Genomic DNA, 27,579 nt, shown 5'->3' on the forward strand with positions numbered 1-27,579 from the left:
GAAGCCGTTGCATTTGTACAGCGTTTGAACAATGGACGGCCTATCCTGCGTGAGATCAGCCAGAGACTTTGGGGGCCAGACCTAATGGTCTCACTCGTTCGAGTACTCCCCAGGTTGTAAGACTTTTGAACAAACGATGATACAGAGGCAGAGGGGCGTCGGCTGGTAGTCAAACTGCAGTGGGAAGGCCAGAGAGGGTTGGGGGGCAGAAGGGAGGGGAGTAAGAGATCAACCGAAGGACTTGTATGCATGCATATAAGCATAACTAATGGACATAAGACACTGGGGGGGTAAGGGAGGGCAGGGGGATTGTCAAGGGCGGGGGGGGGGGGTGGGGGTGGGGAAGGACACATATGTAATACCCTTTGTAATACTTATTATAATATTTTTTTAAAAAGAATAAAAAAAAGAGTGAAAAAAAATATTGATTTCTAAAAAAAAATATATTGATTTCTTAATTTTGGGTTGGAAAAGTGGGGGGGGGGGGCATCTTATACATGCGGGTGTCCTATACACGGAAAAATACGGTACTTGTTCTCACTTTGGCTTTTATTTTTAAGTTAACACTCATATGGAATGATGTGAAAATATCTTGCTAAACGAGAAAAGCAAGGTGCAGAAGAAAGGGGACAGTATGCTGCCATTTATTTCTAAGCTTGTACATGTGACGAGTATCTCTGGAAAGACACTAAAATTGAAGAGCTCACTTAAGCGAGCTCTGTCCGTTGTTCTTACATCCAGGAAAACATCCCTTGGAAATGTCAGAGTGATTTCTTTTCCAGTCCCCTTGGAGGCACAACCACTGGCACCAGAGCACAAACCACAGAACCCGCCCCCCATTATTATCGTGTTGCCCGCATACTATCTCTATGTGCTTGTAAACATTAATTATTAACTATCCTGTAGCCACCTAATGTAAAGAGATGGTTTGGGGCAGGGAGGGAACTTGGGGGTTTGAGGGGAGAAAGGCAGATGGGAGATTACTTTCACTGAACATCCTTATATCATGTGAAAACAAATCATGAGCATATATGACCAAGCATACATACATATACATACATACAACAATTATTTAAAAAGAAAACACAAGAAGGGACATCAAGATGGCCAAGTTAAGAATGACTTTATCTAGAAGCAGTTTTGTATGTTGTTTAAATGTATAGTCTCTGGAGTCAGACCCCAGGTTCAAGTCCTGGCCATGACTTGTATGATCTTGGTCAAGTTACTTTTAGCTCTTTGCGCTTTATGCTTATGTGCAAAATAAGAATAGTAATGGAACCATATTGTTAGTTCATAGAGTTGATAAAGACTAAATTAGATAATATGTAAAGCTCTTAGAGCATTGTGAACAAAAATGGGGCTATGTAATAAACCTGACAACCTCAGTGATCAAAAGTAACCACATTCCCCAATAAATTTAATCCTATATAATAAAAGGCTAATATGCAAATTGACTGAACAGTGGAATGACTGGTTGCTGTGATGTGCACTGACCACCAGGGGGCAGATGCTCAATACAGGAGCTGCCCCCTGGTGGTCAATGTGCTCTTATAGGGGGAGCACTGCTCAGCCAGAAGCCAGGCTCACAGCTGGCAAGCGCAGCAGCAGTGGCGGGAGCCTCTCCCGCCTTCGCGGCAGCGCTAAGGATGTCCGACTGACGGCTTAGGCCCCGCTCCCTGTGGGCATAAGTTAGGCAGTCGCACATACACCCAGGGTTCCTCGAACTGCAAGAGGGTGCAAGGCACGCGGATGTACCCCCCCCTCCAGTACACGAATTTCATGCACCGGGCCTCTAGTAAAGAAATAGAAGGTAAAAAAAGTAACCCACACAGATGGTCTGAACACAAACATTCCTAACTGGGCATGCATGGCAGGCCGTCACATCCAAGGACTAGAACTTCCTTAGCAAGGATTAGGCTTAAGCTTAAGCGAGCTCTGTCCGTTGTTCTTACGTCCAGGAAAACATCCCTTGGAAATGTCAGAGTGATTTCTTTTCCAGTCCCCTTGGAGGCACAACCACTGGCACCAGAGCACAAACCACAGAACCCCCCACCCCATTATTATCGTGTTGCCCGCATACTATCTCTATGTGCTGTAAACATTAATTATTAACTATCCTGTATCCACCTAATGTGAAAGAAGTATGTGTGTCTCCATTTTGCTTCTTGTCCAATCCTAGAGGTTTCCTTGCTTGGCTTTCTCCTGCCTCCTTAATCTACCCCAGTGTTTTCAGTGTTTTTCATGTCACCCTCTCTAGGTCTTTGCCTTTGACTGGTGTATAAAATAAGCTGCAAAACTGCAATTCTCCTGAGCATTTCCTCGATCTATTGAGACCTTGCTTCCAGACATGTCCCCCAGAATTTGACTCAAATAAACTCTTATGAAACTTTCCCATAGGTTTGGACATTCTTTCATAACTACTAGCTATTTTATTACCATTATCTAGAAAATGATTGTGAGCTCATGCAACTAGTTTTGCTTCCTTTGTTTTTAAATTGGGCACTGTCCCCATTAGCCTTTATTTGTGGTCTGCCCTTAATTTTGTCATCTTTTCAGGTGTTTTTTTCCTTCAGTTTATGAGTGTCTCAGTGTACTTACGTCTTCTCAGTGTACTTACGTCACTGGCTCCTTTAACAAAAGAAACCCAGAGGGATCAGAAAGCACAGTCGGCTAGAGGGAAGTAGTTATAATACTGTTAAAGAGAAAACCCACAGGCCCTAAATGGTGTCCCTCGTGCTAGAAGCCCATGATACTAAACCTAGACTTAATACCTGATCTAATTGCAGTTTAAGCCTCTCCCACAAACATGATCTTCCGTAGTCATCCAGTCTGGAATCTTCTGATCAAGCACTAGTAAAGTACTCTGTCACGTGGGTCCTCTCCATCCCCCCATAGGAAGAAGAGGCAAGAGACAATCGGTAGATCAAATCCTTGCCTGACACCCCCCACCCCTTGCCTCACCCTTCTTCCTATAAAAGCCTTCCATCTTGTACAACCCCCCAGAGTGCCCTTCTAGTTGCTAGATAGGACATTTAATAAAGCCAATTAGATCTCCAACTAGATCTCCAAATGTACTTGGTTGAATTTTGTTTTTTTAAAAAAATACTAAGAACCCATCCAGAGCCAAAAACCCTAACTAAACAAGTAATCCTTTCATGAAAATGAATCTTGTTTTTATGCACTGAAAATCTGGTGAAATGGAGGAGACATAAGAGAAATCTCATATTTGGTTGGTTACTGGCTTTTAATTTAACGGACTCCTACATACCACAGAACTGAGTTATAAACTCAAGATGGAGCTACCGGGACCAATTCACCTTCCTGCCAATAACAATTAAACGTCCAGACGAAATATATAAAACGATAGTTTTCAAGACACTGGACTTCAGGTGACAAAGGACAGTGACTCCTGGGAGATCTATACAAATGAGCTGAGCCCACGATTGCCCCAGCTTGCTGGCTGGGGTTTCCAGGCTACAGGGTAGAGGACGGGTACAAGCAGAAGGAAGAAAATAATAAACTAGGGGAAGAAGAGACGGTGTTTTATTTATCCTAAAACCTCCCTTGTTCACCATTTAAGCCGGAGGTCAAGGAAAACGTGTGCAATTGCACACTTTGCTAATATTTTTATTCTAAAGCCCCTTTTCTTGAATCTTTGATTTCCTCAAGGATGAGTACAGTATATGTCTCTTTTGTTACCGCAGCATCACCTAAACCAGCAGCATTGAGCAGACTGTTAGTTTCTTTTGGATTACGTGCAATTACTACACTACAACCCTACCAGGCTCAGCTTTCTTGGGGTTGAGGGATCACCCATGTCCAACGACAGAGTGGGCAAGTATAACCCTCCTGCAAGTGAGCTTATAAACATCAACAGAAACTGGTTAATATGAGGCTAGTCACCTGCAGAAGTAGCCCACTCTTCTAAGAATCTAGAAAAAAAGAGACGTGCTGAATAAAAGCGAGTCACAGGATCTCCCATACTTTTCAGAGAAAACACCAGGTTGTACTGGGATGGACCCCCAGCGGGAACCCACTCCACATTAACCTGATAAACTGCCCAGGGGATAAGTGCCCCAGAGCATCACCCGGAATCTTATTAAACCAGGCAGAGAGCTCTCCCAGGACGCACTCCAGGGCAACGCTCCACGGCGCACGTCCACCAGTTGAAGGACTTACTACCTGTCTATCTTAGAATCACTCTCTCCAGAAGACCTGCTGTCAAAGGGACCACACTTTTTTTTTAAACTGAGAAATGAAGCCAGGTTTGATTTGACAGAAAACCAGACTGATTTGATTTGAAAGTGAAGACTGGCTGGGCCAATTAGGTTATGTGGAGGGCACTTTCCATAAATTGAATGAGTCAAATCTGCAAAACTAAGGTTTTGAGCAAAACCAGATCCAAAACTGACAATTAAAAACATTTAAAGCAGATATATAATATGCCAGTAATTATATCTCTGCAGCCATTAAACTTATGTCAACTTGAATATGTTCAAGGGGGTACCTGCTTTCTAAATTCTTTTAGGACAGTATAGGAGCAAGAGTTTGAAGGATCTCTTTTATAGATTGTTATGTGGTAGCGATTTATTATTTCAGAGGCACAACTGCAGCAGGTAACCATCCCTCTCCTCTGCCAGGAATCAACAGGAGAATGTAGATGCTTAGATGCTACGTGCGGTCCTGCACAGCCCTCTGGCAGCTGGGTTTCTGGATGTACCGTAGGACCATTGAACACCCTTCTGCCTGTGGCTCAGTCCACAATTAGACAATGAAGAGGAGCAGGGCACTCGCATCTAATTTGGCACAAATGAAACCAAGGCATTGAAGATGACGACTACCGTGATAAAAAAGGTGAAATCCTCTTCATCTATTTCCATTTTAGGAAATAAAACCAGAAATTCTAGCTTTGGCAAAAGCTCCCTGGAAAAAAACTCCTGTAGATGAGGAAGAGGAAGAGTAGTGTATTACAGAGAAAAAAGATTCTTGATGGCTTCTGTTTACTCGTGGTGACAAGCCAGTCTCCATCGAGTCCCAAGTTCAAGGTCAATGCCTACTAACAAAGACTTTTTTTCTTCTGTCTAATAGAAAGTTAGAAGTGTACAAAATTAGGCCAAATTTAGTTGGGTTAAATGTAGGATTCTGAGGTGTAGCATGTAAACTAAAGTTCTGCAGAAGCAAGAAGAGACCACGTAAGAGCTTGATTCTCCTTCGATAAACATGTTCCAAGAATAAGGGGCAGGGGATGAATAGGTGTAGAGGCGGGCATGTAAAAACCCAATCACCTAGAATGATCAGAATCTTTTCAACTGATCAAAATTGATCAATGGGAGCCAAAACACTGGCCCTTGTTTAGCCTGCTTGCTGCAGCCACTTTATCCGTATTCATGCCTTCCCTTCTTCCACAGGAAAAGGCGAATCAGCAGATGCATTACTAAAAGTAACACCAAATGTTTTCAGTTTCTTAAAAGTGATTTCAGAATCACAGGCTAAAACTGACATTGTTTGAATGAATGCAAACCTAGCTCTCAGCAGCTGCTTGCTCGGGACTCAGGGAGGACAGAGAGAGAAGGGCCAGGACAGGGGTGTGAAACCCACCAACAGCTGCCCTCAGGGTGAGAAGGGCAGGCCAGAGAAGTCTGTGTAAGAATACCTGCTTTAGCGGGAAAAGGAGACATATGTAATACTTTCAACAATAAAGAATTTATTTAAAAAAAAAAACACACACACACAAAAAAAACCCCACTACATTTCATACACACACACAAAAGAATAACTAGTTTACACCAAGCTGGCTCTTAGAAACAATTCAGGTAAGGCTTTTTAAAAAATATATATATTTCACTGATTTTTTACAGAGAGGAAGGGAGAATAGAGAGTTAGAAACATCGATGAGAGAGAAACATCGATCAGCTGCCTCCTGCACACCTCCCACTGGGGATGTGCCCGCAACCAAGGTACATGCCCTCGACTGGAATCGAACCTGGGACCCCTCAGTCCACAGGCCGACGCTCCATCCACTGAGCCAAACCGGCCAGGGCAAGGTAAGGCATTTTTTAGCTATAAAACTATTTACCAGATACTATCTTTACCTTTGATATAGGCTAAAGAAGAGACTCTAGCAAAAAGAATATACCCAAGATATGAATAAAAAAGGGAAAAAATGTGCTGTCTATAAATGATGAAGGTGAGCACAGCTGGCTGGATTTAACCAACAGGACTATTCACTTGTGTCAGACCTACAGACAAGGATTTCAGTTTGTGCTTATTTGTTCTTGGTGATCTAAACTACCTTTTCCCTACCCACTGCTCCCCTCCACCCCCCGCATTTCTGAGGTTTTTGAGAGCTTTCTCGACACTGTAAGTGGCTGGTTTTTGTGTGTTTTAGTCACACATCAGACTCCAGTGGAGGAGGGTGGGCTGGGGAAAGAAGGCATGAGGCCAGGGGCTGATGGAATGTGGAAAGCTTCATAAAGCAGCGGCAGGAACAGGAGCTGCTACCATCTCCAGTTTCCCCTTTGACCTTGGGGAATTCAAGCTCCAGGAAAGCCATGCCAAGAGTTGAAAGCAGATAAGAAGCTCCTTATGTTCTACCTTTATAATTTATTTATTTCAAAGAAAGGTGCATCTTTAAGACAACAAAGCCTTTCTTTTAGGCATGCGTGGAGTCTTTCATATACCATACTTAGCGAGAGTGCACCTATCATTTCAGTGGCTGCTTCCTGAGCACCATCAGAGGGTCTTAAAATGCTACCTGGCCCGGTCGGCGTGGCTCAGTGGTTGAGCGTGGACCTATGAACCATGAGGTCATGATTCGATTCCTGGTTGGGGCCTGGGTTGCGGGCTCAATCCCCAGTGTGGGGCATGCAGGAGGCAGCCGATCAGTGATTCTCTCTCATCATTGATGTTTCTCTCTCTCCCTCTCCCTTCCTCTCTGAAATCAATAAAAATATATATATATTTTTTAAAAAGCTGAGCTGGTGTTAGGCACAGATATGGCAATGTCATAAACTGTGAATATCAACCTTGCCAAATTTTAGGGGCTAGTGAAGTATCTATAGCAGTGGTGGGCAACCCCTGGCACATGTGCCAAACATGGCACGCCAGTAATTTTTGCTGGCACGCGAAACCCTCTCTTATAATCTTCCATTTACAATTTTTTTCTTAATATTGACTTTTTTATTTTTCAGATAAATTCAGTGTAGGTGTATCTTAGATAAATAAATAATTTTACATAGCAAGTTATCTTAAAGACCACAGACATGGATTGACGAGAGAGGGGAAGAGCAATTTCTATGCCTCTGCCTTAACTCTCCCTGACTTCCTAGATCCGACCAGTGTTTTGGTTTCATCCACATACGCTTGTGAATCTTTGTTCTCAGTGATGAATTTTGTTAAGTCTCATAATAGGAGTAGCCTGACGGATGAAAGTAGTAGCTCGTGCATATCTCTGAAGGTCACGAAATATAAACCTGATGTAAAATCTCTGTCATCAGTGATGCAGCAGCAAAAGTCCCGCTGATAATATCAAATCCTGGGTTCTGCTACTAGCTTTGCCTTCAACCAACTGGAAGGCTAAGCCACAGCCCCACTTCCGCAAAATGATGCAGTTAGTGAGATAATCTCCAAGGGTTTTAACCAAGCTCTGCTTGAAGCTTCCATTTTCACATCAAAGTGAACTCTGCATTAAGAATATGGCCCATTTCCATCCAGGGAAACATACGGGTGAAGACATTGTTATGTGTAGAGTGACTCAACCACTTCAACAACTTTAAGAAACCTCCTAACACCAGGGTTTCCTTTTTATTTTATTTATTTATTTATTTATTTATTTTATTGATTTTTTTACAGAGAGGAAGGGAGAAGGATAGAGAGTTAGAAACATCGCTGAGAGAGAAACATCCGTCAGCTGCCTCCTGCTATTTTATTTTTTTTACAGTTCCTGCCTCAGGTTTATTTGTACAAATAGCACAGGAAGACACCAGCCCCATGCAGACAGTGGTCCAGGGGCCATATCAGGCCTCCCATCCTCACATCAGCAGAGACCTCTACTGTGGAGCCTTCGTGGGGGCCTGGGCACCTTTGGAGGCCTGAGCCGGAGCTGCCGCTGTAGCCTGGGGTTGATTTGAGGCTTGGCCTTGGCCTTTGGCCGGCAGAGCCTGAGACCCTTGGCTGTGCGGCACGATCACGTTTCCCAAGCTTGGGCTGAGTGATGTAGGCAAGTCAGTTGAGCTGTGGCTGTGCCCTTTGGAATGTTGGGCTTGGCCTCCTTGGCTTTACAAGGCCTTAATAGCCGGGCACATGCACTCATGGCCTTGGCATTGCGGGCCCGCATCTTCTTAGGCCCTTCTTGTTGGGCCTCTGGGCAAAGCACATGTTTCTCAGGAACTTAAGAAATTTGTATCTTTGTGATCAGGGTTTCTTGAAGCCATTTCTGTGCCATTTTTGTAACTGGTTGTGCATGGTGTGGCTCTTGGACTTGGCCATAATCTGAACTGAAGCCTGTGGTTCCATAAACCTCTTTAAAAAAAAAAAAAAAAAAAAAAAAATATATATATATATATATATATATATATATATATATTTTATTGATTTCATAGAGGAAGGAAGAGGGAGAGATAGAAACATCAATGATGAGAGAGAATCATTGATCTGTTGCCTCCTATATGCCCCCTACACTGGGAATCGAGCCTGCAACCTGGGCATGTGCCCTGACCAGAAATCAAACAGTGACCTCCTGGTTCATGGGTCAACCATTGAGCAACACCAGCCAGTGGAAGCCTCTTTTTTTGTTTTAATTTTCCTAATGTCTATAGGGCCCAGGCTCTCTGCAACCTACATTCCTCCTCCCTAAACTGCTGAAGGCCCTGTCAGCTGACAATAGACTGCACTCTGCCTGGGTGCTACACACCTTTCCTACAGACATCCCAGACTTTCTACTTCTTTCTATTGCACTTTCCACCTAAGTAATTCAGGAAAAATGCAGGTGGTTAAGACCAATTGTGGGCATGTTCTTTTCAAAGACTCAATGGAGGAAAATGTCACTTTGTGTTAAACACCTAAGTGCCAGGCCCTTTATATACTTTATCTCATTTAATCCCCACCACAACCTGATGAAATAGGTATTCATATCATGTATCTGTTACGGAAAACAGACTTGGAGAGGTTGAGTAACTTGCTTAAGGTCACATGGCTAGCAAGTTGCAAAAACAATATTTGAACCTAGGTTTACACCATTAAGTCCATACTGTACTGTTTTAAAAAAAACAAACACATTCTGGCCTGGGGCGAAGGGCAGGGATGGGCTAGAAGGGGTCAATGATGGGGGGGGGGGAGGACGGACATATGTAATACTTTCAACAATAAAGATTTAAAAACAACAAAAACAGTTTTGGAAGTGATAGCCACATCAGGGTGGGGTGAGAAGACCTCATTTCTCCCCTTAAATTTACAAGTCAGACAACCAGAACTCCACAAGGATCGCCTGCTCAATACAGAAGCCCCCCTGAAAGACCCACGCACTGGGATATCTGAAGGCGGGGTTATTGGAATAAGTAGGAAGGTGGGATGCGGGGAGGACAGAGACAATGGCTGCAGACACAGGTCGGTGCCCACTGTGACTCCAGCTGGCACAGACGCGGGGAGAGGTCAGGCTGCGGCCCCACAAGATGGCCTGGAGCATTAGAGGGCCAGAAGCAGTTTCCCTCCCAGGATGTGTGCAACCATCGCCACAATCAACTGTAGAACACGTTCATCACCTCAGAAAGAACCCCCAAACCCTCACCTTCCTTTCTCTCCATTCTCCTCCCTTCCCAGGCCTAGGCAACCACTAATCTAGGTTCAGTTTCCAGCTTTCCCTATCCTGGAATTTCACAGAAACGGATCATATAACATATGGCCTTTTGTGACTGGCTTCTTTCACTTGGTGTAATATTTCCAAGGAAGGGCTGTCCTCTTAATTGACTCCCATGGCAGTGCCTCCGAGGAGGGACTATGAAAGGTGTGGACAGCTTATTGTGTGAGAAGTGCATGATAAAACCCAGTTTTTATAGCAGCGGAGACTGTAAGATAAGATAGTTTTCCGATACTTAAAGGGCCCTTGGGTCACTTTTGTGTATTGCTCCTGACGGTAAGCTTGAGGCACATGGGAAACAGATACAAGCAGACAGACTTCAGTCCGACATAAAGTGCTGTACTCACAATAACCCCAAGCAGGTCCACCGTGAAATGGGCTGGCCGGCCACCTGTGAGGATGCCCCAGAAGGAATGCTCCCCACACTGGGTAGGAGGCTGGCCTATGGTGGCCAATGACCCATCAAGACCAAATTCTCTGGTTCTGGCAAATTCACATCAGTATAAGAAATGGTTAAAATGAAAGTCTGGCCTGACTTACCAAGACTGACTAGTCCTTTCTTAAGTACAGCTTTGTTCACTGAATTCAACCTGCGGCTGTACTCAGCTGGACTAGAAATGAATACCAGCAAAATATTTCTTTCTTTCATTCCCCTGTGGTTTCGGTGAGACTTCAGCAATTAATGACTCTTTCAACATCAAAGGGATTCATCCAACTGAAGCTCCAGGTCAGGCCTACTCAGGCTGTATCCTTATTTTTCACCTGGTTTTAGATCAGGGAACTTGATCCCACCTTTCCAAATATCAACTAATTTTTTTAAAGCTTCCTTTAAATACACACACACACTTTTTTGTTTGTTTGTTTGTTAATCCTCATCCAAAGATATTTTTTCCCATTGACTTTCAGAGAGAGTGGAAGGGAGGGGGAGAGACAGAGAGAGAGAAAAAAAACATCGATGGGAGAGGGACACATTGATTGGATGGATCCAGCCAGCAACCAAGGTAGGTGCCCTTGCCGGGAATTGAACATGCGACCCTTCAGTCCGAGGGCTGACACTAACCACTGAGCCACTGGCCAGGGCTTTAAAAAAAATCATATCTTGATGATAATTACTTTGAGCCAGGAACCAATTTTGCAACAATATAACAATCAGGTTAGTAAAAGAATTTAATCCAAGCTGCAAATAGCATTTTGCTTTTTCTAATGGGCCATTGTATTATACCAAATTATGTCTATCCCTTTTCTATGAAAAAGGCTTCTTTTTCTGTAGACTGTCTTATCTAAGTCTAGCTTCCCCCTCAATGACCACACATTTAAATATTTTTAAATATGTTTTTATTGATTTCAGAGAGAGGAAGGGAAGGGAGAGTTAGAAACATCAAACATCAGTGATGAGAGAGAATCGTGGACTGGCTGCCTCCTGCACACCTCTACTGGAGATCGAGCCTACAACCCAGCTGGGGGTCGAATCGTGACCTCCTGATCCATTGGCCGACACTGAACCACTGAGCCACCCCAGCTGGGCCAAATGACCACACATTTAATAGGTACACAGTTTAGCAGTACTGTCTGGTTAAGCAATACTACCAACCCGACCTTAACGATCTTCCACTCATTGTTCCAAGTCAATAGAGGTTGCCTCTTGCACACTGCCCGGGTCAAGGAGAGAATGAGGGCAGGGTGGATTCTCATTCTTGGACAGGATAATCTCTGGGTAATCTTGAAGCCTACTTTGGGGAAAAACAGATGTGGTTCTAAATTGATCCCTCCTCATCTTTCTCAAGTTCTCCCAAAAGCCCAGGCAGGGGCTCTCTTCATGTCCCTCAGAAACAACTGGTCTAGTTAAAGAGTGGAGCTCAAATCAGAAGTTGTTTCCAGTTCTTGCTCTGGTCTAATTCCTTAGTGGTCAAATGAGTTTTGAGGTTGTTTTATCATCTTTTTCGACCTCTGTTCCTCCCTCCGTAAAATGGGGTGAAATCCCTGTCTTGCCTATTTCACAAAGGTATTGTGAGGCTCCCACTAGCTGGTGCATACGCACGTCTCTCAGTCAGCAAACCACTCCGCCTTCTAAAACCCTCACCTGCATTAAACTCCAGCCCCACAGCCTCAGCTACAGGGACACTGTTTTTACATCTAACCCAGCTTGCCTTCTTCCTCTAATTGGAACCTATGTTTTAAATCTGTTTTAAGACAAAGATTTTGTTTGGTCACATGAAAATGCCTTAAATAGGCCATGCTATAATTAGCTCCAGCTGAAGCCTCATTTCCTCAAGTCACTACCGCTGCCTGCCGTCATCTTTCTTCTTTCTTTAATAAACCCTTCCCCCCAAAATAAAATAAAATTAAATAAATCAACGATTCCCTTCCTTGTCTCAGGATGGGCTTCTTGCTCACATGTCCTTTACAAAGGAAATTTCCCTGGGTGGCTGCCCGCTTCCATTTTAAGTAATTTTCCCCCGACTGTCCCAATTTCTTCTGGACAAAAAAAAAAAAAAAAAGGCAGATGCCAAAATTGCTGGTTCATTTCTAAAGAAAACTTGACCCAACCTGTTGTAAAGCTAGCAAGAGGCTTTGATAGTCACATGGCTGGGTTCACCCATCACCCGCTGATAAGCAAAGCTGATTCCCGAGCAAACAAACCCTAGCACTTCAGACTGGTCCGAAGGGCCACATGAAGTGGCTGCCAAAGTTTGATGTATTTTCAACGCCTATTCCTGTAGCAGACGACCCATTTCCTACCCAGGGGCCCCCACCTTCTCTCTTGGCTTTTCGAGTTCTGCAAAACGACAGCACTACTTTTTCTGTTGGTAACTAACACTGATATTATTTCAACAGGAAGTGGTATGGGGGTTCATGCGGCAGGGTGTCTTCCTGTTGCCTGGTTATTTACAACAAAGCAGATTTTCTCTCTCTTAATACTTAAACCACTCGCCAGAAGACTGGCATGTACTCCTTTATGGGTAATAAACAGATACAATGCATAATTCCTAGTCTCAACCGTGTATAATAATTTAGCTTATTCAAAGGCCAAAAGAGTTATAGAAATAGAGTCCATACTAAATCCCCACACCACAAGAATAAAAAAGGGTCCTGGCCCTAGCTGGTTCGGCTCAGTGGATAGAGTGTTGGCCTGTGGACTGAAGGGTCCTGGGTTTGATTCTGGTCAAGGGCACATGCCCAGGTTGTGGGCTCAATTCCCAGTCAGGGGTGTGCAGGAGGCAGCAGATCAATGATTCTCTCTCATCATTGATGTTTCTCTCTCTCTTTCACCCTTCCTCTCTGAAACCAATAAAAATATATTAAAACAAACAAAAAAAAGAGTCCTGGCTGGGTAGCTCAGTTTGTTAGAGCATTACCTAATACGCTAAGGTTGCAGGTTCGATCCCCTATCAGTACACATACAAGAGTCAACCAGTGAATGCATGGATAAGTGAAACAACAACCTCAAGTTTCTTTCTCTCCCTTCCTTTCTCTCTCTCTCTCTCAAACCAACAATAAAAATCAAAAATATTTTTTTCAAAAAAAAAATAATAGAACTCAGATCAGTCACAGAATCAAAAATCTTAGAACCAATGTGACCAAGGGGCCAAGCAACCTTTGGTTAATCAGAAAGGTTTCTTTCAACGCTGGAAAGAAAAACGATCCCTTTCTCCTTACTTGCCCTTAGAAATTTACTGCCAGAAAAATGGATTAGGATCAATGTCAGATGTGCCGTGAATCACAAGAACATTGTGACTCTAGTTTAGCACTGAGCATAGCGTCAACACTGAATACCCTCCCACCGCCAGATGCCCTCGATGTGCCTGCAGCATATGCCAAGTGGGTGCAAAGAAGCAGAAAGGTAAAGCTGGGCCCATAAGGCCTAACAGACCCTCTGAATTTAGCCATACTATCTTTCCAAGGGACTTATTCATCAGATATGTACGGGAAAACATCAAGCTCACACTACTTACTATTTTGTGTAAAACTCACTTAAATTTTATTTTTGTTAATCCTCACCCGAGGATATTTTTCCATTGATTTTTAGAGAGTGAAAGAGAGAAGGAGAGACACAGAGAGAGAAACATCGATGTGAGAGAGACACATCGGTTGGTTGCCTCCTGCACGGTCCCCCAACCAGAGCTGGGGTGGAGCCTGCAAACCCGGTCTGTGCCCTTGACTGGAATTGAACCCGGGACCCTTCAGTCCACGGGCTGACGCTCTATCCACTGAGCCAAACTGGCTAGGGCTACTTAAATTTTTTTTAACTTGTCTCTATAAACCACTTGGATTTAACTCATTGATTCTATTCTTACATAGTGTTACCCTTGGTCTTCTTCCCAGGCAGATCCTAAGTAGGTTAAATACCTTAGATGTTAATCCAAGATATCTTGGACGTGAGTTAAAGACACTTTACGTACATACCTGGCCTATCAAAAAATTGGTGTAATTCTCTGGTAGTCTACCAGATTTCGTCATACTTGGCTGTGAGATTCTGTACAAATGGACCAAATAAACTAACATAGAAGAAAAACAGGTTACTAGGTACACAGTGGTCCTCCCCCGGGTTGTAAATCAGGCTAAGCCACCCGTAAATGAAACATTCGGAAAGGGAAGCTACAGCCACAGAGTCAGAGGGAAAAACATATCTTGAGAGAAGGGGAAGAAACAGCTTCTGCTTGAGGTTCTTCTAAATAGAAGACAGCACTGCTCTTTCCCGCAGGCCTGGAGATGGGCTGTTCTCGTACCCCCTTCCCCTGGCCAAGAGCCCACTCCTCAACAGGAGTAAGATATTCCCTCCTAGACATGCAACACCCTCACTTTTAGGAAGTCTTGCCCCCTCGATTATTTTATCACCTGCAACGCTGCAAGGGATCGTCATCCCACCTCCTGGATAAGCACGTCGATAGGAATGAGCCTACACCAAGAGAGCTGCTAGTCCTCACCACCCGCACCATCACAGATCTGCCTAAAACCCCAGTTCCCTTTTTTCCTCCCCCCAACTCCCACATGCTTCTGAGAGGAACCAGATCCGGGCCAATGGCTGGCATGGAAACCAGAGGGGAGGGAGGGGGGCGCTGGAGGAGGATGGATGAACTTGTCAGCGGTGGGTAGGGGTGGGTAGGGGGATGCATCAAGCTTAGCCTTGAGGTCAGGAGGTGAGGAAAGGCAGACTTCTGAGTCCTGGCCTCTACTTTGGGGAAAGCCGGAGCAGGAAGGGGCTTTTCGCCCATCAGAAGCTCCCAGCGGGTGCCCACCTGTGCCCACGCAGAGCCCTTCCCTCTAGCTTAAGCGCCCACAGCGGTGAAGGAGCTCCACTCCCACCAGCACATAAAGAGGGGACCCATCAGTCACTCGGGGGTCCCACCAAGCCCAAGGGGCCATCCAGCTGACCTGCTACGCTCCAAGGGGCTGCCCCATAAGCCAGGGCGTTCAGACCTGCCCCCCAGTCCCCTCCCTGGACCTCCCTGGAGTCAGGAACACGCAGGGGCCCCCTCCCCGCCCGCGCGCACGGCGCGCGCCGCCTACCCGGAGTTCGCCCTCGGTGCGGTGCAATCCCAGGCGTCGCAGCCCCACGGCCAGGTCGTTGACACACAGGCCGCCGTCGCGGTTGACGTCGAGCGTCTGGAAGAGGCTCCACAGGCGCAGCCTGTGGTCTGGGCCCCCGCAGACGGCACCGCCGCACGGGTCCACAGACGCCGGCGACGAGGCGGACGAGGCGGCGGCGGCGGCGTCCGGCGGCGGGGAAGCCACGCAGCGGCACAAGACACTGCTCACCATCGGGCGCGAGGCTGGGGCGCCGGGCGGCGAGGAGAACGCAGAAGACACGCGGGTATCCTCAGACTGCGAGCGCGGGTTCCGAGATGCCGGCAAACGGGCGGGAGGGGCCGCTTCCGGGAGCCCCGCCTCTCTGGCCACGCCCCTAGCTCGCCGCCGACTAGTCACAGGCCGGCACTGCCACCCGGAGGGGCGGGACCTCTCCAAGGACTGCCCACATCGTCCTTGCCGGCCTGGATCAATAGAGTGGGCGGGGCGATTCCGGCTCAGCCTGGGGCCGATTCAAACTGAGGGAGGCAGGGATTGGCTGAATCGGGCCAAACAGAGGAAATCGCGCCGCTATAGGCAGAAGTCATGTGATTGGCAGGCGGGAGGTCCCGCGTCCAGTTTCCATTGAGTAACTCTGTTTGGACTTCAGAATCGTAAGGATGGGAGGAGAGGTCGTGTCTTCGGTGGGAAATAGGATTTGTGTGAGGAGTAATTGTGAGCTGCATCTCAAACCAGTTTGCGCCCGTGGGTGGAATTATAAATTAATTGGCCAACAGCTCAAGCTGAAAGCACTAGGGATCCGCAGGAGGCCGGGTTTTGATAATCTAGCTCCCTAAACCAATAAACTAGCTAAATTTAATAGGATAATATTCGTGATACTGCTGATTGAACGACAACGAATTTCCAATGGAAGTTAATAAAGACTCAGTGATCGGAGCACTCTGTAGCGACAGGCATACCTTTAGACCAATGATCAAGTCGATCCCGGTAAGTGGGCGTGCTCTGTAGCCGAGCGACAGGTCCAAAGAACCAGTGAGTGTCCGGATATTGAGCCGCGACCAACCGGGACTGCGGGTTCCCCCGGAGCAGCGCTGGGAGGCGGGAAGAGGGGAAGTGGGCGGATCTCCGCACACCCGAGCGGAAGAGGCAGATTCAGGAAGCCATTACGCCGCTGGCTGGCAGCGGCTGGGCCGGTCGGCGCCGGGCCCTACGCACTTTGCGTAACGGGGGGGTTACCAAAGGCCTGGTACTTGGCCTTGGCCAACTCGGCCTATCCCATGTAGGGGGGTGTGCGAGGGGCGAGGCTGAGGAAGAAGAGAAGGGAAATTGGGCGGTTGAAGGGATTATAATTTCTTTAAAAAGAAGGGTAGGGAGAGGCCATGGCCGTCCCAGCCAAGAAGAGGAAGATGAACTTCTCTGAGCGAGAGGTGGAGATCATCGTGGAGGAGCTGGAACTGAAGAAGCACCTGCTGGTGAACCACTTCAACGCCGGGGTCCCGCTGGCTGCCAAGAGCGCGGCCTGGCACGGCATCCTGAGGAGGGTGAACGCTGTGGCCACCTGCCGCAGGGAGCTGCCCGAGGTCAAGAAGAAGTGGTCTGATCTCAAGACCGAGGTCCGTCGCAAGGTTGCCCAAGTCCGGGCGGCTGTGGAGGGTGGCGAGGCCCCAGGGCCCAATGAGGAAGATGGAGCTGGCGGGCCAGGGCCAGGTGGTAGCAGTAGTGGCGGTGGCCCAGCGGTAGCCCCCGTCCTGCTCACCCCCATGCAACAGCGCATCTGCAATCTGCTGGGTGAGGCCACCATCATCAGCCTGCCCAGTGCCACAGAGATCCACCCTGTGGCCCTTGGACCCACGGCTACTGCAGCCGCAGCCACGGTCACCCTGACACAGAGTGAGTGACCTCTCCTGCCCAGTCCAGCGTGCATACATGGGAAGGGCAGCCTGGGGAAGGTTGACTGTACAGGGTCAAAGGTCAGATAGGAGTCTTGGAAGACCATGAGACCTTCCAAGAGCTCCGCAGACAGAAATGATCTTGTTTCTCTCTGGGACTTCCTCAGCACACAGTCTGGGCTTCTGATGAGCTGGGTTGCTCTCAAGTGCGTTTTGCCACCCTTCGTGTCCATGACTGAACTGTGCGGTCCTTGAAGACAAAGACCATGTTTATATCCTCACAGGATTCGCCACAGGGCCTGGCACATATGAAGCAGTCAGAATGTGTTTGTTCAATGAGTAGATAGATGGGAATGGCCATGCCCAAGCCAAACATGGATTCTGGACAGAGAGACAGTCTGGGTTTTCGGTGTGGCAAAGGTTCGTCAGGCACAGTGGAGGAACCTCATGGTTCCTGGTGTTGATCTACTCATTCATTCACTCATCAAACATTAGCATTTATTCTGTGCCAAACCCTGTGCTTGGCACTGGGATTACCAAGGTGTGTAAGACAGAGGCCAATTATAATCTAGTAGCGCAGATAAGACATAACTGAGTAGCTGCAGTGTCAGTTGGGAGAACATAAGAACTCAGAGGAGAAGGGGGGGCTTCTTGATTGGCGGGGACACACAGTTAATGTTGGCATTGAAGGGTGGAGAAGATTCACCCTTCCTCTACGCAGGGAGGCCCAAACAGCCCACCTAGAATCCTTCCAAAGGCTCTCAACTGAAGAACAATGGAAGTGGCGTGGGTTGAACTTTGTAGTTCAGATAAGGGTTTGCACTGGGATCCGTGAACTGCCTCTTTGTGCTAGGTTATAAACTGCACTGATCAGATCAGTGATTCTCAGTGGGGCTTTGGGAATTGGGTATATGTGAGTGCCATCCCCTGCAGTGTCATATTTCTCAAGGATATTGAGGTAGGAAAGAGGATCCGACACTGGCCTAAATCAATTGCTATTCTGGAACAGGAAGAACTCTTAGGTATTCCATTGACCGTGATCAGAAGACAGGGAAGCATTTATTGGACACTTTGCCAGCCCCCTCCCGTCTCCTTTTCCGCTTGGCCATAAGAGACTAGCAGTCAAGAAGGCACTGAAGGAGGTAGGACTACTGCAGCTACAAACAGCTCATGTAGAGGTTCCCGCTCCAGATGCCTGCTGTGTTCCGGTGCCACGGGGAACACGTGACCATGCCTTTATTAGCAGAAGCAGCCGAGTGGGGTGGAATTGAGCACTATGGACTCTGGTGTTGGGGAGACCCGGGTTTGTTTCCTGCACCTGCTGAACAAGCTGTGTGACTTTAGGCAAGTCACTCCATGTTTCTGAGTCTGTTCATTCTCATCTCTGAAAATGAACATGACAGGACTTACCTCTTGATGTCATGAGAATTTGTTGAGCTAATGAGTGCAAAGGGCTTAGTACAGTGCCTGGCACATAGCAGGTACTCTAAATTTTTTGCTAGCATCATTATTAGCATCTTCGCTTTTGCCAGATCTGGGACTGACCCTTTGGTTACCAAATAGATTAAGATTCTAAACCTGGTATGTTCTAGATTTAGTTAGGTATATATATATATAGCTATACATCCAGAGGAGGCCTGAATTCCCCAGAATAGGGCTTAATATGGCCCATCCCACATAACCAGCTTCCCTCTTTCTAGAAAGTGACCTGACACTGCCTTTGCTCTGTCCACAGTCCCCACAGAGACCACCTACCACACGCTGGAGGAGGGGGTGGTCGAGTACTGCACCGCTGAGGCCCCCCCGCCCCTGCCAGCGGAGGCCCCTGTGGAGATGATCGCCCAGCATGCTGACCCCTCAGTCAAGCCACAGGCACTCAAGAGCCGCATTGCCCTCAACTCAGCCAAGCTGATCCAGGAGCAGCGGGTCACCAACCTGCACGTGAAGGAGATCGCCCAGCACCTGGAGCAGCAGAACGACCTGCTGCAGATGATCCGCCGCTCACAGGAGGTGCAGGCCTGCGCCCAGGAGCGCCAGGCTCAGGCCATGGAGGGCACGCAGGCGGCCCTGAGCGTCCTCATCCAAATCCTCCGGCCCATGATCAAAGATTTCCGCCGCTACCTGCAGAGCAACACATCCAACCCTGCCCCCGCCTCTGACCCTGGACAGATGGCCCAGAATGGACAGCCAGACAGCATCATCCCGTGAGGGGAGGGGTCGAGCCAGCCTTCTGCTGTGATTGGATGACACCAGGTGGTCTTGTAAGTGCGTTCTGTAACTGGCCTTTGGCTAGGGCCGGCCACACGGACAGCTCCCTCTTTAATAGACACACAGGAGGTCCACTATTTCTGAGAAAGAAAGGAGACTGGGAAGAGGAACTTGTTGGGGTCCTGAGACCCAAACTCTTACCCCCACCACTGGAGCTGCCTTGTTAAGAACCTTGTTGAGACTGGTTAGCTGGGGGTCAGGCACTGGGGGGCGGGGGGGGGGGCGGACATGTGTTGCCATGAGCCTGGGCTCTTGACATGACCCAGACTCGACCTGGGATCCTTGCAAGGAAGGCTGTCCCTGGGGAATGATCACACAGCCGTGGTTCTGTGCTCAAGTGCCCCACTCTCAGGTACCATCTTTTCAGTAAGATATTGGCAGTGGTGCTGGCAGTAGCACAGTGATATCTTCTTCCTCCCTCGGGAGGCAGAGTGACAGAGAAACCCCACCCTTTCCTCCTCACTGCGCCTCCGTTCTCAGGGGACTCTAATGCCGTGCTCTTCCCCACCCACTCTGTGCACAGCAGGGGCCTTTGGTAGTGCCCTGGGCTGCCTCTGCGACACACCTAGGATACGGTCCACGGGGCTCAGGAATGCTGTATGTGGTGGGGATGGCTTGGCCGCCATCTGGTCTTCCACGGCCTCCCAGGACAGCCCTTTAGTGTTTTGTCCCAAGAGCTCTTGACTCAGCTCAAGCATCAGGCTTTGGGTGCTGTAAAGTTTAGAGAAAGCAACCCAGTGTGGACATTGTTGCCCCACTGCAGTGGGTCTGTGGTGACCTGTTGGCTCCTTCCAGAAGGTTTGCTTCCAGCCAGTTCTGTTTATTCTGTCCATGAACCCCTCCTGGGAAGACCTCCAGGACCTCTGAGGGCCACTCTGGCCACGCCCTTCCTTCTTTCCTCTCTACTGACTGTGCATTTCCAAAACCCTTCAAGAAAACCTGCTCAGCGTCACACCCTGCACTCCCTTCACACACTATTCAGAGCCTTGAGTTCTTTTGAGAACCCCAGTGGCAGGCTGGGTGAATCCGCAGGCCTGATTGGCCCTGAATGTGTGAGGTGGGAGCATTGCTGACCCAAGATGTGGGACCTTTGATGTCTGTGCTTCGGAAGAGCAGACAGACCTCGGAGTCCTGAAGGAGGTGGTGTTCCCTGTTCTGCTTTCTCCCGTTTGTAAGGAGTTTACCCAGATGGCATGTGTCTGTTTCATTTTCAGAATGAAATCTACTGAATCGATTACTGAGACCTTGCATTTTTTTCCAGATCATTTCCCAAGTGTGCCATCTTGCTGCTGGTGCCTTGACCACACATGACTGATGGTTACAACTCAAGGCTCCAGATAAACAACGAAGGTGCTGCCCTTCTGGGCATGTGCACTCAGAATTGCTCGGCTCCACTGTTGCAGTCACAGGAAGGTGCCCCCACAGGCAGTTGGGAGGTGACTCCTGTGCCACCAGTCTCTCCGTGGAGGACATGCAGGGCCAGCTACAGAGCAATGGAGAGGAATCGGGCCTGTGAGGGGGTTGGGTGGTGGAAGAAAAGCTCTTCTCAGTGTGGCTGGAAAGCAGTAGCCCCTGGCAACCTGGGCACCCTCCCTCCCAGGAGCCTGAGGGCCCCAGCAGGGTAGCTGCGGGGACTGCCTGAGGATTTTTTATTTTGGTTTGGTTTTTCTCTGGGGTTAGCAACCTGAGCCAATATTGTGTCTGTTCCAATTGGGTATAAAGAGGAAAGCCTGGATCACTTAAACTGACTGGTTCGTTCCAGGTCATAATTTTAAATTAAAGAAATATCACTTTTTTTTAAATACCCATGTCTGTGTCTTTATTGGTTATACATAGGAGAGATATGTGCTGGCAGAAAGCAGGGGCTGGCATACTATGGCCCACAGGTCAAATCTGGCCCCTACCTGTCTTTGTAAATAAAGTTTTATTGGAACATAGTCACACCCCCTTCACTTATTTTATGTCTTTGGCTGTTTTTGTGCTGCAGTAGCAGAGTCGAACAGTTGTGACAGAGGCTCTTGACCCACAACGCCCAAGTATTTACTCTCTGGCCCTTTACAGAAAGTCTGTCTACTCCTGGTGTGGGGCAGTTTAGACACTGAATGAGAATTGCTCAAGGTGTTTGTCTAACATACCCAAGCCTTGGCCTCGTCCCAAACCCGGAAGAGACTCCTGGAGAGAGAGCTCTAAGAACATACATGGTACATAAGCTCTCTGGGTGATTTCCTGGAGGTTAAGAAATTTGGCTCAGAGAATGGAAGAGTTAAACTCAGGTGAAATGGGAATCGTGCCCCAGGGAGAGCTGCTTCTCAGGAGTTTCTCCAAGCAGAGATTCTCATTTAAGATTGGCCTTTATTCTGGAGGGATCCCAGCCTCCCTGGCCATAGTCATCTGTCCAGTACTTAGTAATAAAAACTGACAGTTATCCAGCCCTACTCTCCAGGTCTTCTAAGCATGACCTCATTGACCCCTTGCAACAGCCCCATGAATTAGATACTAGTATTGGTCTCAGTTTGCAGATGAGAACACTGTGGATCAGAGAGGTTAAACAATTCGCCTAAGGTCACACAGCTACCTTATTCCCTGGGGTGGTCCATGCTCTTAACTACCGCTCTCACCTCTTAACTATTCTAACCTTGCAGCCTGTAGAGGGAAATCAGCTAGAAGTCATTTGAGCCTGACACTGAGGAGTTTCTAAGTCAAAGGAGGAGGCTGAGGAGATGGTTTATGCTTATTATTCTTGGCACTTGAGAGGGAACACTGACCTCTCCTACTCGCTGCAGGCTTTGGACTTATGCATATTAAGAGAGAAAAGGGGAGCCTGGCCAGCGTGGCTCAGTGGTTGAGTCTCAACCTATGAACCAGAAGGTCAGGGTTCGATTCCTGGTCAGAGAGTGCAGGCTCGATCCCCAGTGTGGGGCATGCAGGAGGCAGTCAATCCATGATTCTCTCTCATCGTTGATGTTTCCATCTCTATCCCTCTCCCTTCCTCTCTGAAATCAATAAAAATACATTAAAAAAGAGAGAGAGAGAGAAAAGGGTGCCCTGGCTGGTGTGGCTCAGTGGTAGAGTGTTGGCCCGACCACTGTAGGGTCCCGGGTTCAATTGCCAGTCAAGGGCATGTACCTGGGTTGTGGGTTTGTTCCCTGAAGGGGCAGATGTGGGAGGCAACCAATCGATATGTCTCTCTCACTTCTATGTTTCTCTCTTCCTCTGCCTCTCTCTCTCTCTCTCTCTCTCTCTCTCTCTCTCTCTCTCTAGAGCAGCGGTTCTCAACCTGTGGGTCATGACCCCTTTGGGGGTTGAACGACCCTTTCACAGGGGTCGCCTAAGACCATCGGAATAACATATATAATTACATGTTGTTTTTGTGATTAATCACTATGCTTTAATTATGTTCAATTTGTAACAATGAAAATACATCCTGCATATCAGATATTTACATGACGATTCATAACAGTAGCAAAATTACAGTTATGAAGTAGCAACGAAAATAATTTTATGGTTGGGGGTCACCACAACATGAGGAACTGTATTAAAGGGTCGCGGCATTAGGAAGGTTGAGAACCACTGCTCTAGAGAGTCTTTTCTGGAGATTACAATGGAAGTTTTGTCACAAATGGTTTGAGTCAGTTTACAATCACCCTTTTCTCTCCCTCTCGCTCCCTTCCACTCTCTCTAAAAATCAATGGAAAAACTATCCTCGGGTGAGGATTAACAAAAACAAAAAAGAGGAGAGAGAGAGAGAGAGAGGGAAGGCTAATTTAACAGAGTTAAACCTACCAGATCTTGATGGTGTTGGTGAAGAAGTGTCACTTATATTGCTGAAATGTGGAGTTTTACATTGTTAAAGAGAAAATTACAGGCCCAAAATGGCGTCACTTTTGCTAAAAGCCCATGATACAAAGCTAGACTTAATACCTGATCTAACGGCAGTTTCAACCTCTCCCAGAAATGTAATCTTAAGCAATCTAGAATGTTCTGGTCAAGCATGGGTAAGATCATCTGTCACCTGGGCCCTCTCCATTCCCCGCAGCCACCCAGAAAGAAGAGGCAGTCTGCCTGATAAAAACCCTTGCCATTCCCTTCCCCCAAAGATGTTCTAGTCTGGAAATAATCCTTTCTTTTCTTTTGTTACTCACTCCCTTGCCTCCGCCTGGTTTCTATAAAAACCTCCTCTTGTGTACAACCCCTTGGAGCACCCTTCTAGTTGCTAGGTGGGATGCCGCCCTCCTCATGAATCACTCAGTAAAACCAGCTAGATCTCCAAATGTATTTACTCAGTTGAACTGGGCTTTTTAATAACGTAAAAGAAAATCCTCTAAGCCACTGAAGCTTGCTCTTCCAAGCATTGAAACCTTTTACATTTTAAACTACTTTGATGGACGTCTTTCAAAAAGATGTCCTTTGTGAACTGTATTTGACCCAGCGGCGTCTTATTCAATAGAGTTTGCACAACAGGCCTGAGAGGCAGTGCTGCCTCGTGGGGAGCTAGTGGGCTCAGGCAGGTGTGGGCTTGAGATAGGCTCCACCCATTACTCTCTCAGCATTTCGGGGCCCCAGTTTTCTCGATTCCAAAATGAGGATGATGCCAGGGTACAGAAGCACTGCGAGGGCTGGATAGAAGTAGGTCCCATGTATTGAGCGATTGCTACGTCCATAGCAGGTGTGCAGTAACTACTGGCCGCTCTCCTCACTATTCCAGTGTCTGATACGCCAGCAAGGAAATAGGAGTCTTTTCTGGAGATCACAATGGGAGCTTTGTCACAAGTGACAGATTTGCGTCAGATTACAAAAGCTCTGACCCAGGAAGTAGAGGGTGCGGGGCCCAGGGAACAGAGGCTGGGATTCAAGGCAGCCTGGGGCATGGGAGCCCAGGCCAGTACAGGGAAGAGCTGGACACTGGGAGGCTCTTGCTACAAGTGCTCTTTTAAAAAAAAAAAATATATATATATATATATATATATATATATATATATATTGATTTCAGAGAGGAAGGGAGAGGGAGAAAGAGATAGAAACATCAACGAAGAGAGAGAATCATTGATCAGCTGCCCCCTGCCCACCCTCTACTGGGGATCGGGCCCACAACTCAGGCATGTGCCCCTGAGTGGAATCGAACCCAGGACCCTTCAGTCCTCAGTCTGACGCTCTATCCACTGAGCCAAACTGGCTAGGGCCAAGTGCTCTTAAAGAGGTGGGTTGAGCAAGTTGTCAGAAGCTGACCTGCCACCTGTCACAGCAGTCCATTAAGACAATAAGCCAAACCTGGCCGGTGTAGCTGGGTGGTTGAGCATCCACCCATGAACCAGGAAGTCATAGTTTGATTCCCAGTCAGGGCACATGCCCAGGTTGTGGGCACGATCCCCAGGAGGGGGCGGACAGGAGGCAGCAGATCAATGATTTTCTCTCCTCATTGATCTTTCTCTCTCTCTCTCTGAAATCAATATAAACATAACTTTTTTAAAAAGACACTAAGCCAAAATGAGAGTAACAGACAGGCCTGTGATCACTTACTGTGATGCCATAAGCAAGAGGAGAAATGCCAGCTCCCCAGTGTTCCACGTCCCACGGCACAGCGCCAGGCAAGGGTCAGATGTGTTGCGGGTGGGGAGTCACCGCTGAGGGAACCCCCAACAAAACACACCTGCTGTTTTCTGGACTTGGGTGCGTGTTGGGGGTGAGGAGGGGGAAGGGCTAGGAGTGGAAAAGTACTGAGTAATGAGTCAGAGCAAAGTCTCCCCACGGCTCCCAATAAGTAGGTCTTGGCAAAGGGACCCGGGGAAGGCTTTGCATGGAGGCACCTGGGCTAGGAATGCAGCTGTGCATAAGAGCTTGGCCAGCCACGGGCCTCCTCCTGGACTGCAGCTCCCCTCTGAGACTGCAGAGCCCTGGCTGGGCCCCAAGGCTGTGTGGAGAGGGCAGTGCCCCGCTGTGAGGCCTGTCAGGTAAAACCTCTGTAGCGGCCTATGGCCTATGGCCGGGCCCTGAAAGATCACACGTAGGTTTGTGCCAGGAGCTGGACTTCTCACAAGTGCCAGGTCTTTGGCGTCCGTGTGCCATGGCGTGGGGTCATATAATTTCCCCAAGGCTTGGCTTCCTCATCTAGGAATCCCTCTCCAATGAGGCCGATGTGAGACGTGAAGTCAGTGCCTACAGAACACTTAGCACGGAGCTTGGAAATCTCTCTGAAAAGACTGCCTGAGCCTGGAGAGATTCTAGACAGTTGGTGGAAGGTGGCCAGGGGGCTGCTAAGAGGAACAGGCAGGGACACACCCACTCTTAGGTTAGAGCTGATGAGCTAAACTCGGTAGGACGTTTACAAAGAGGGATGGGGTTCTGGAAATGGCCTGTCCAGCATACGCTTGTGCTGGAATGTGCCAGTTCTCGCCAACTCAGGTCACTTTCTCTGCCCGCTTCTCCCCCCTGGCCAACCCCTGGGCAGCCCTCAGGGCTCAGCCTGGACATCACTTCCTCAAAGACTCTCAACCACCCGCCAGCCCAGGTAGGCCCTCCCCTGTGGGGCACTCACACGGCTGCTCCAACAGTGTCTCCCTCTCATCCCGCGTGGACTTGCTTGGTTTTTGACTGATCCCCTCACTGGGAGCTGCGTGGCTTCAGTGACCTCTAGCCCAGCTCTGTGAATGGCATCTTCATTCCCCAGTTGCCCAAGTCTGAAGCCACTGTCTCACCCCCACCCCCACATCCACTAGTTGTTAAGACTCCTCCGTCTGCCCTAGCCGGTTTGTCTCAGTGGATAGAGCATCAGCCTGCGGACTGAAGGGTCCTGGGTTCGATTCCAGTCAAGGGCTCATGCCAGGGTTTCGGGCTCGATCCCCAGTAGGGGGTGTGCAGGAGGCAGCTGATCAATGATTCTCTCTCATCATTGATGTTTCTATCATTCTCTTCCTCTCCCTTCCTCTCTTAAATCAATTAAAAAATATACATTAAAAAAAAAGACTCCTCGCCCTGACCAGTTTGGCTCAGTGGATAGAGTGTCAGCCTGCGGACTGAAGGGTCCCAGGTTCGATTCCGGTCAAGGGCATGTACCTTGGTTGCGGGCACATACCCAGTAGGGAGTGTGCGGGAGGCAGCTGATCAATGTTTCTCTCTCATTGATGTTTCTAACTCTCTATCCCTCTCCTTACTCTCTGTAAAAAATCAATAAAAATATATTTAAAAAAAAAAAGACTCCTCCTCCTGATATCCCTCAAATCGCTCCCCACTCAGTTCCTTCTTCCTCTAGTCCAATCTCACCCCCTCTCTCGCCTGGGTTACCCACAGCAGCCCCCTCACTGGCCTTGCCTGCCCCCAGGCCCTTCTGAGGGAGGTCTTCAGGCCCCACTCCCTGTTGCCTCCCTGGAGGGGGAGGTGTTACTGGCATCCAATCTCTTGACTCAAAGCTATTGAAAATGAAGTAGCTTCAATGGGTTCTTTTTCAAAATTTAGGGGAGGTCCCAAATTTCCCTTGCCTCCTGATTGGTGGACTGGAGGGCGTCCTCACGCCCCCAGTGACTTCCCTTATGTCTCAGGGTGAAGTACAGGCTTTTGAACGTGACCTACAGAGGCCTTTCATTCTTCCCACCTTGTTCTCTGGTCAGCCACACTGAAAGTTTACTTCCTTGTCGATTATATCTATAAAACTGGAGAAAATTTCCCAAAAAAGAAAAAAATAATAAAGTTTACTTTCTTAACGATGTCAGGCTCTTTTTCTACCCTCCAAACCTTTGCCTTTGCAGTTTCCCGTTCTGAGAACAACTTTCTTCCTCATCACTTTCCTAACTCTTATTAATCCTTCACATCAGCTTGGGCAACACTTCCTCCTGGGAGCCCTCTGGGATCACACCCTGTGTTTCCTCTCTCACGTGTTCATCACACCCTACTGTAATCACACTTAAATGCCTGGATCCTGCTATAGGAGGGTTTCTCAGCCTCAGTGCAAGAATCCTCTGGGGCTGGATCATTCCTTGTCGTGGGGCAGTTGTAGGATGGTTCGGAGTATGGCTGACCTCTATACACTGGATGCCAGGAACACTTCCCCCT

The 27,579-nt window shown here is 47.9% G+C and overlaps 2 protein-coding genes across 4 annotated transcripts in view; one reads left to right on the top strand and one right to left on the bottom strand.

Annotated features, from left to right (window-relative positions):
- The window catches only part of SLC25A25 (solute carrier family 25 member 25), a 35,615-nt gene extending 19,984 nt beyond the window's left edge, over window positions 1-15,631 (bottom strand). For both annotated transcript variants that reach the window (XM_006102068.3, XM_006102070.3), the window contains exon 1: window positions 15,362-15,631. In XM_006102068.3, the coding sequence (XP_006102130.1) occupies window positions 15,362-15,613 (252 nt within the window). In that variant the 5' untranslated portion in view covers window positions 15,614-15,631. The remainder of the gene's footprint in view (window positions 1-15,361) is intronic.
- NAIF1 (nuclear apoptosis inducing factor 1) lies at window positions 15,631-21,338 on the top strand. 2 transcript variants are annotated; one of them, XR_330575.3, is made up of 3 exons: window positions 15,632-17,269; window positions 19,004-19,529; window positions 20,798-21,338. XR_330575.3 is itself a non-coding variant. In XM_006102074.3 (2 exons), the coding sequence occupies exons 1-2, from the start codon at window positions 16,759-16,761 to the stop codon at window positions 19,474-19,476; spliced, it is 984 nt and encodes a 327-aa protein (XP_006102136.1). In that variant the 5' UTR covers window positions 15,631-16,758; the 3' UTR covers window positions 19,477-19,726. The 2 variants fall into 2 exon arrangements, 1 of the variants encoding a protein (XP_006102136.1); XM_006102074.3 differs by lacking the exon at window positions 20,798-21,338 and having other exon boundaries at window positions 15,631-17,269; window positions 19,004-19,726.
- Window positions 21,339-27,579: the final 6,241 nt, after the last annotated feature.

The sequence above is a fragment of the Myotis lucifugus genome, unplaced genomic scaffold (assembly GCF_000147115.1).
Source record: "Myotis lucifugus unplaced genomic scaffold, Myoluc2.0 scaffold_397, whole genome shotgun sequence".
Lineage (NCBI taxonomy): Eukaryota > Metazoa > Chordata > Mammalia > Chiroptera > Vespertilionidae > Myotis > Myotis lucifugus.

Excerpts from the sequence above, each read along its gene's own strand:
- NAIF1 (XM_006102074.3), top strand. The coding sequence starts at position 16,759 with ATGGCCGTCCCAGCCAAGAAGAGGAAGATGAACTTCTCTGAGCGAGAG. Across the intron at positions 17,270-19,003 it reads CACGGTCACCCTGACACAGA|TCCCCACAGAGACCACCTAC; the intron begins GTGAGTGACCTC and ends CTCTGTCCACAG.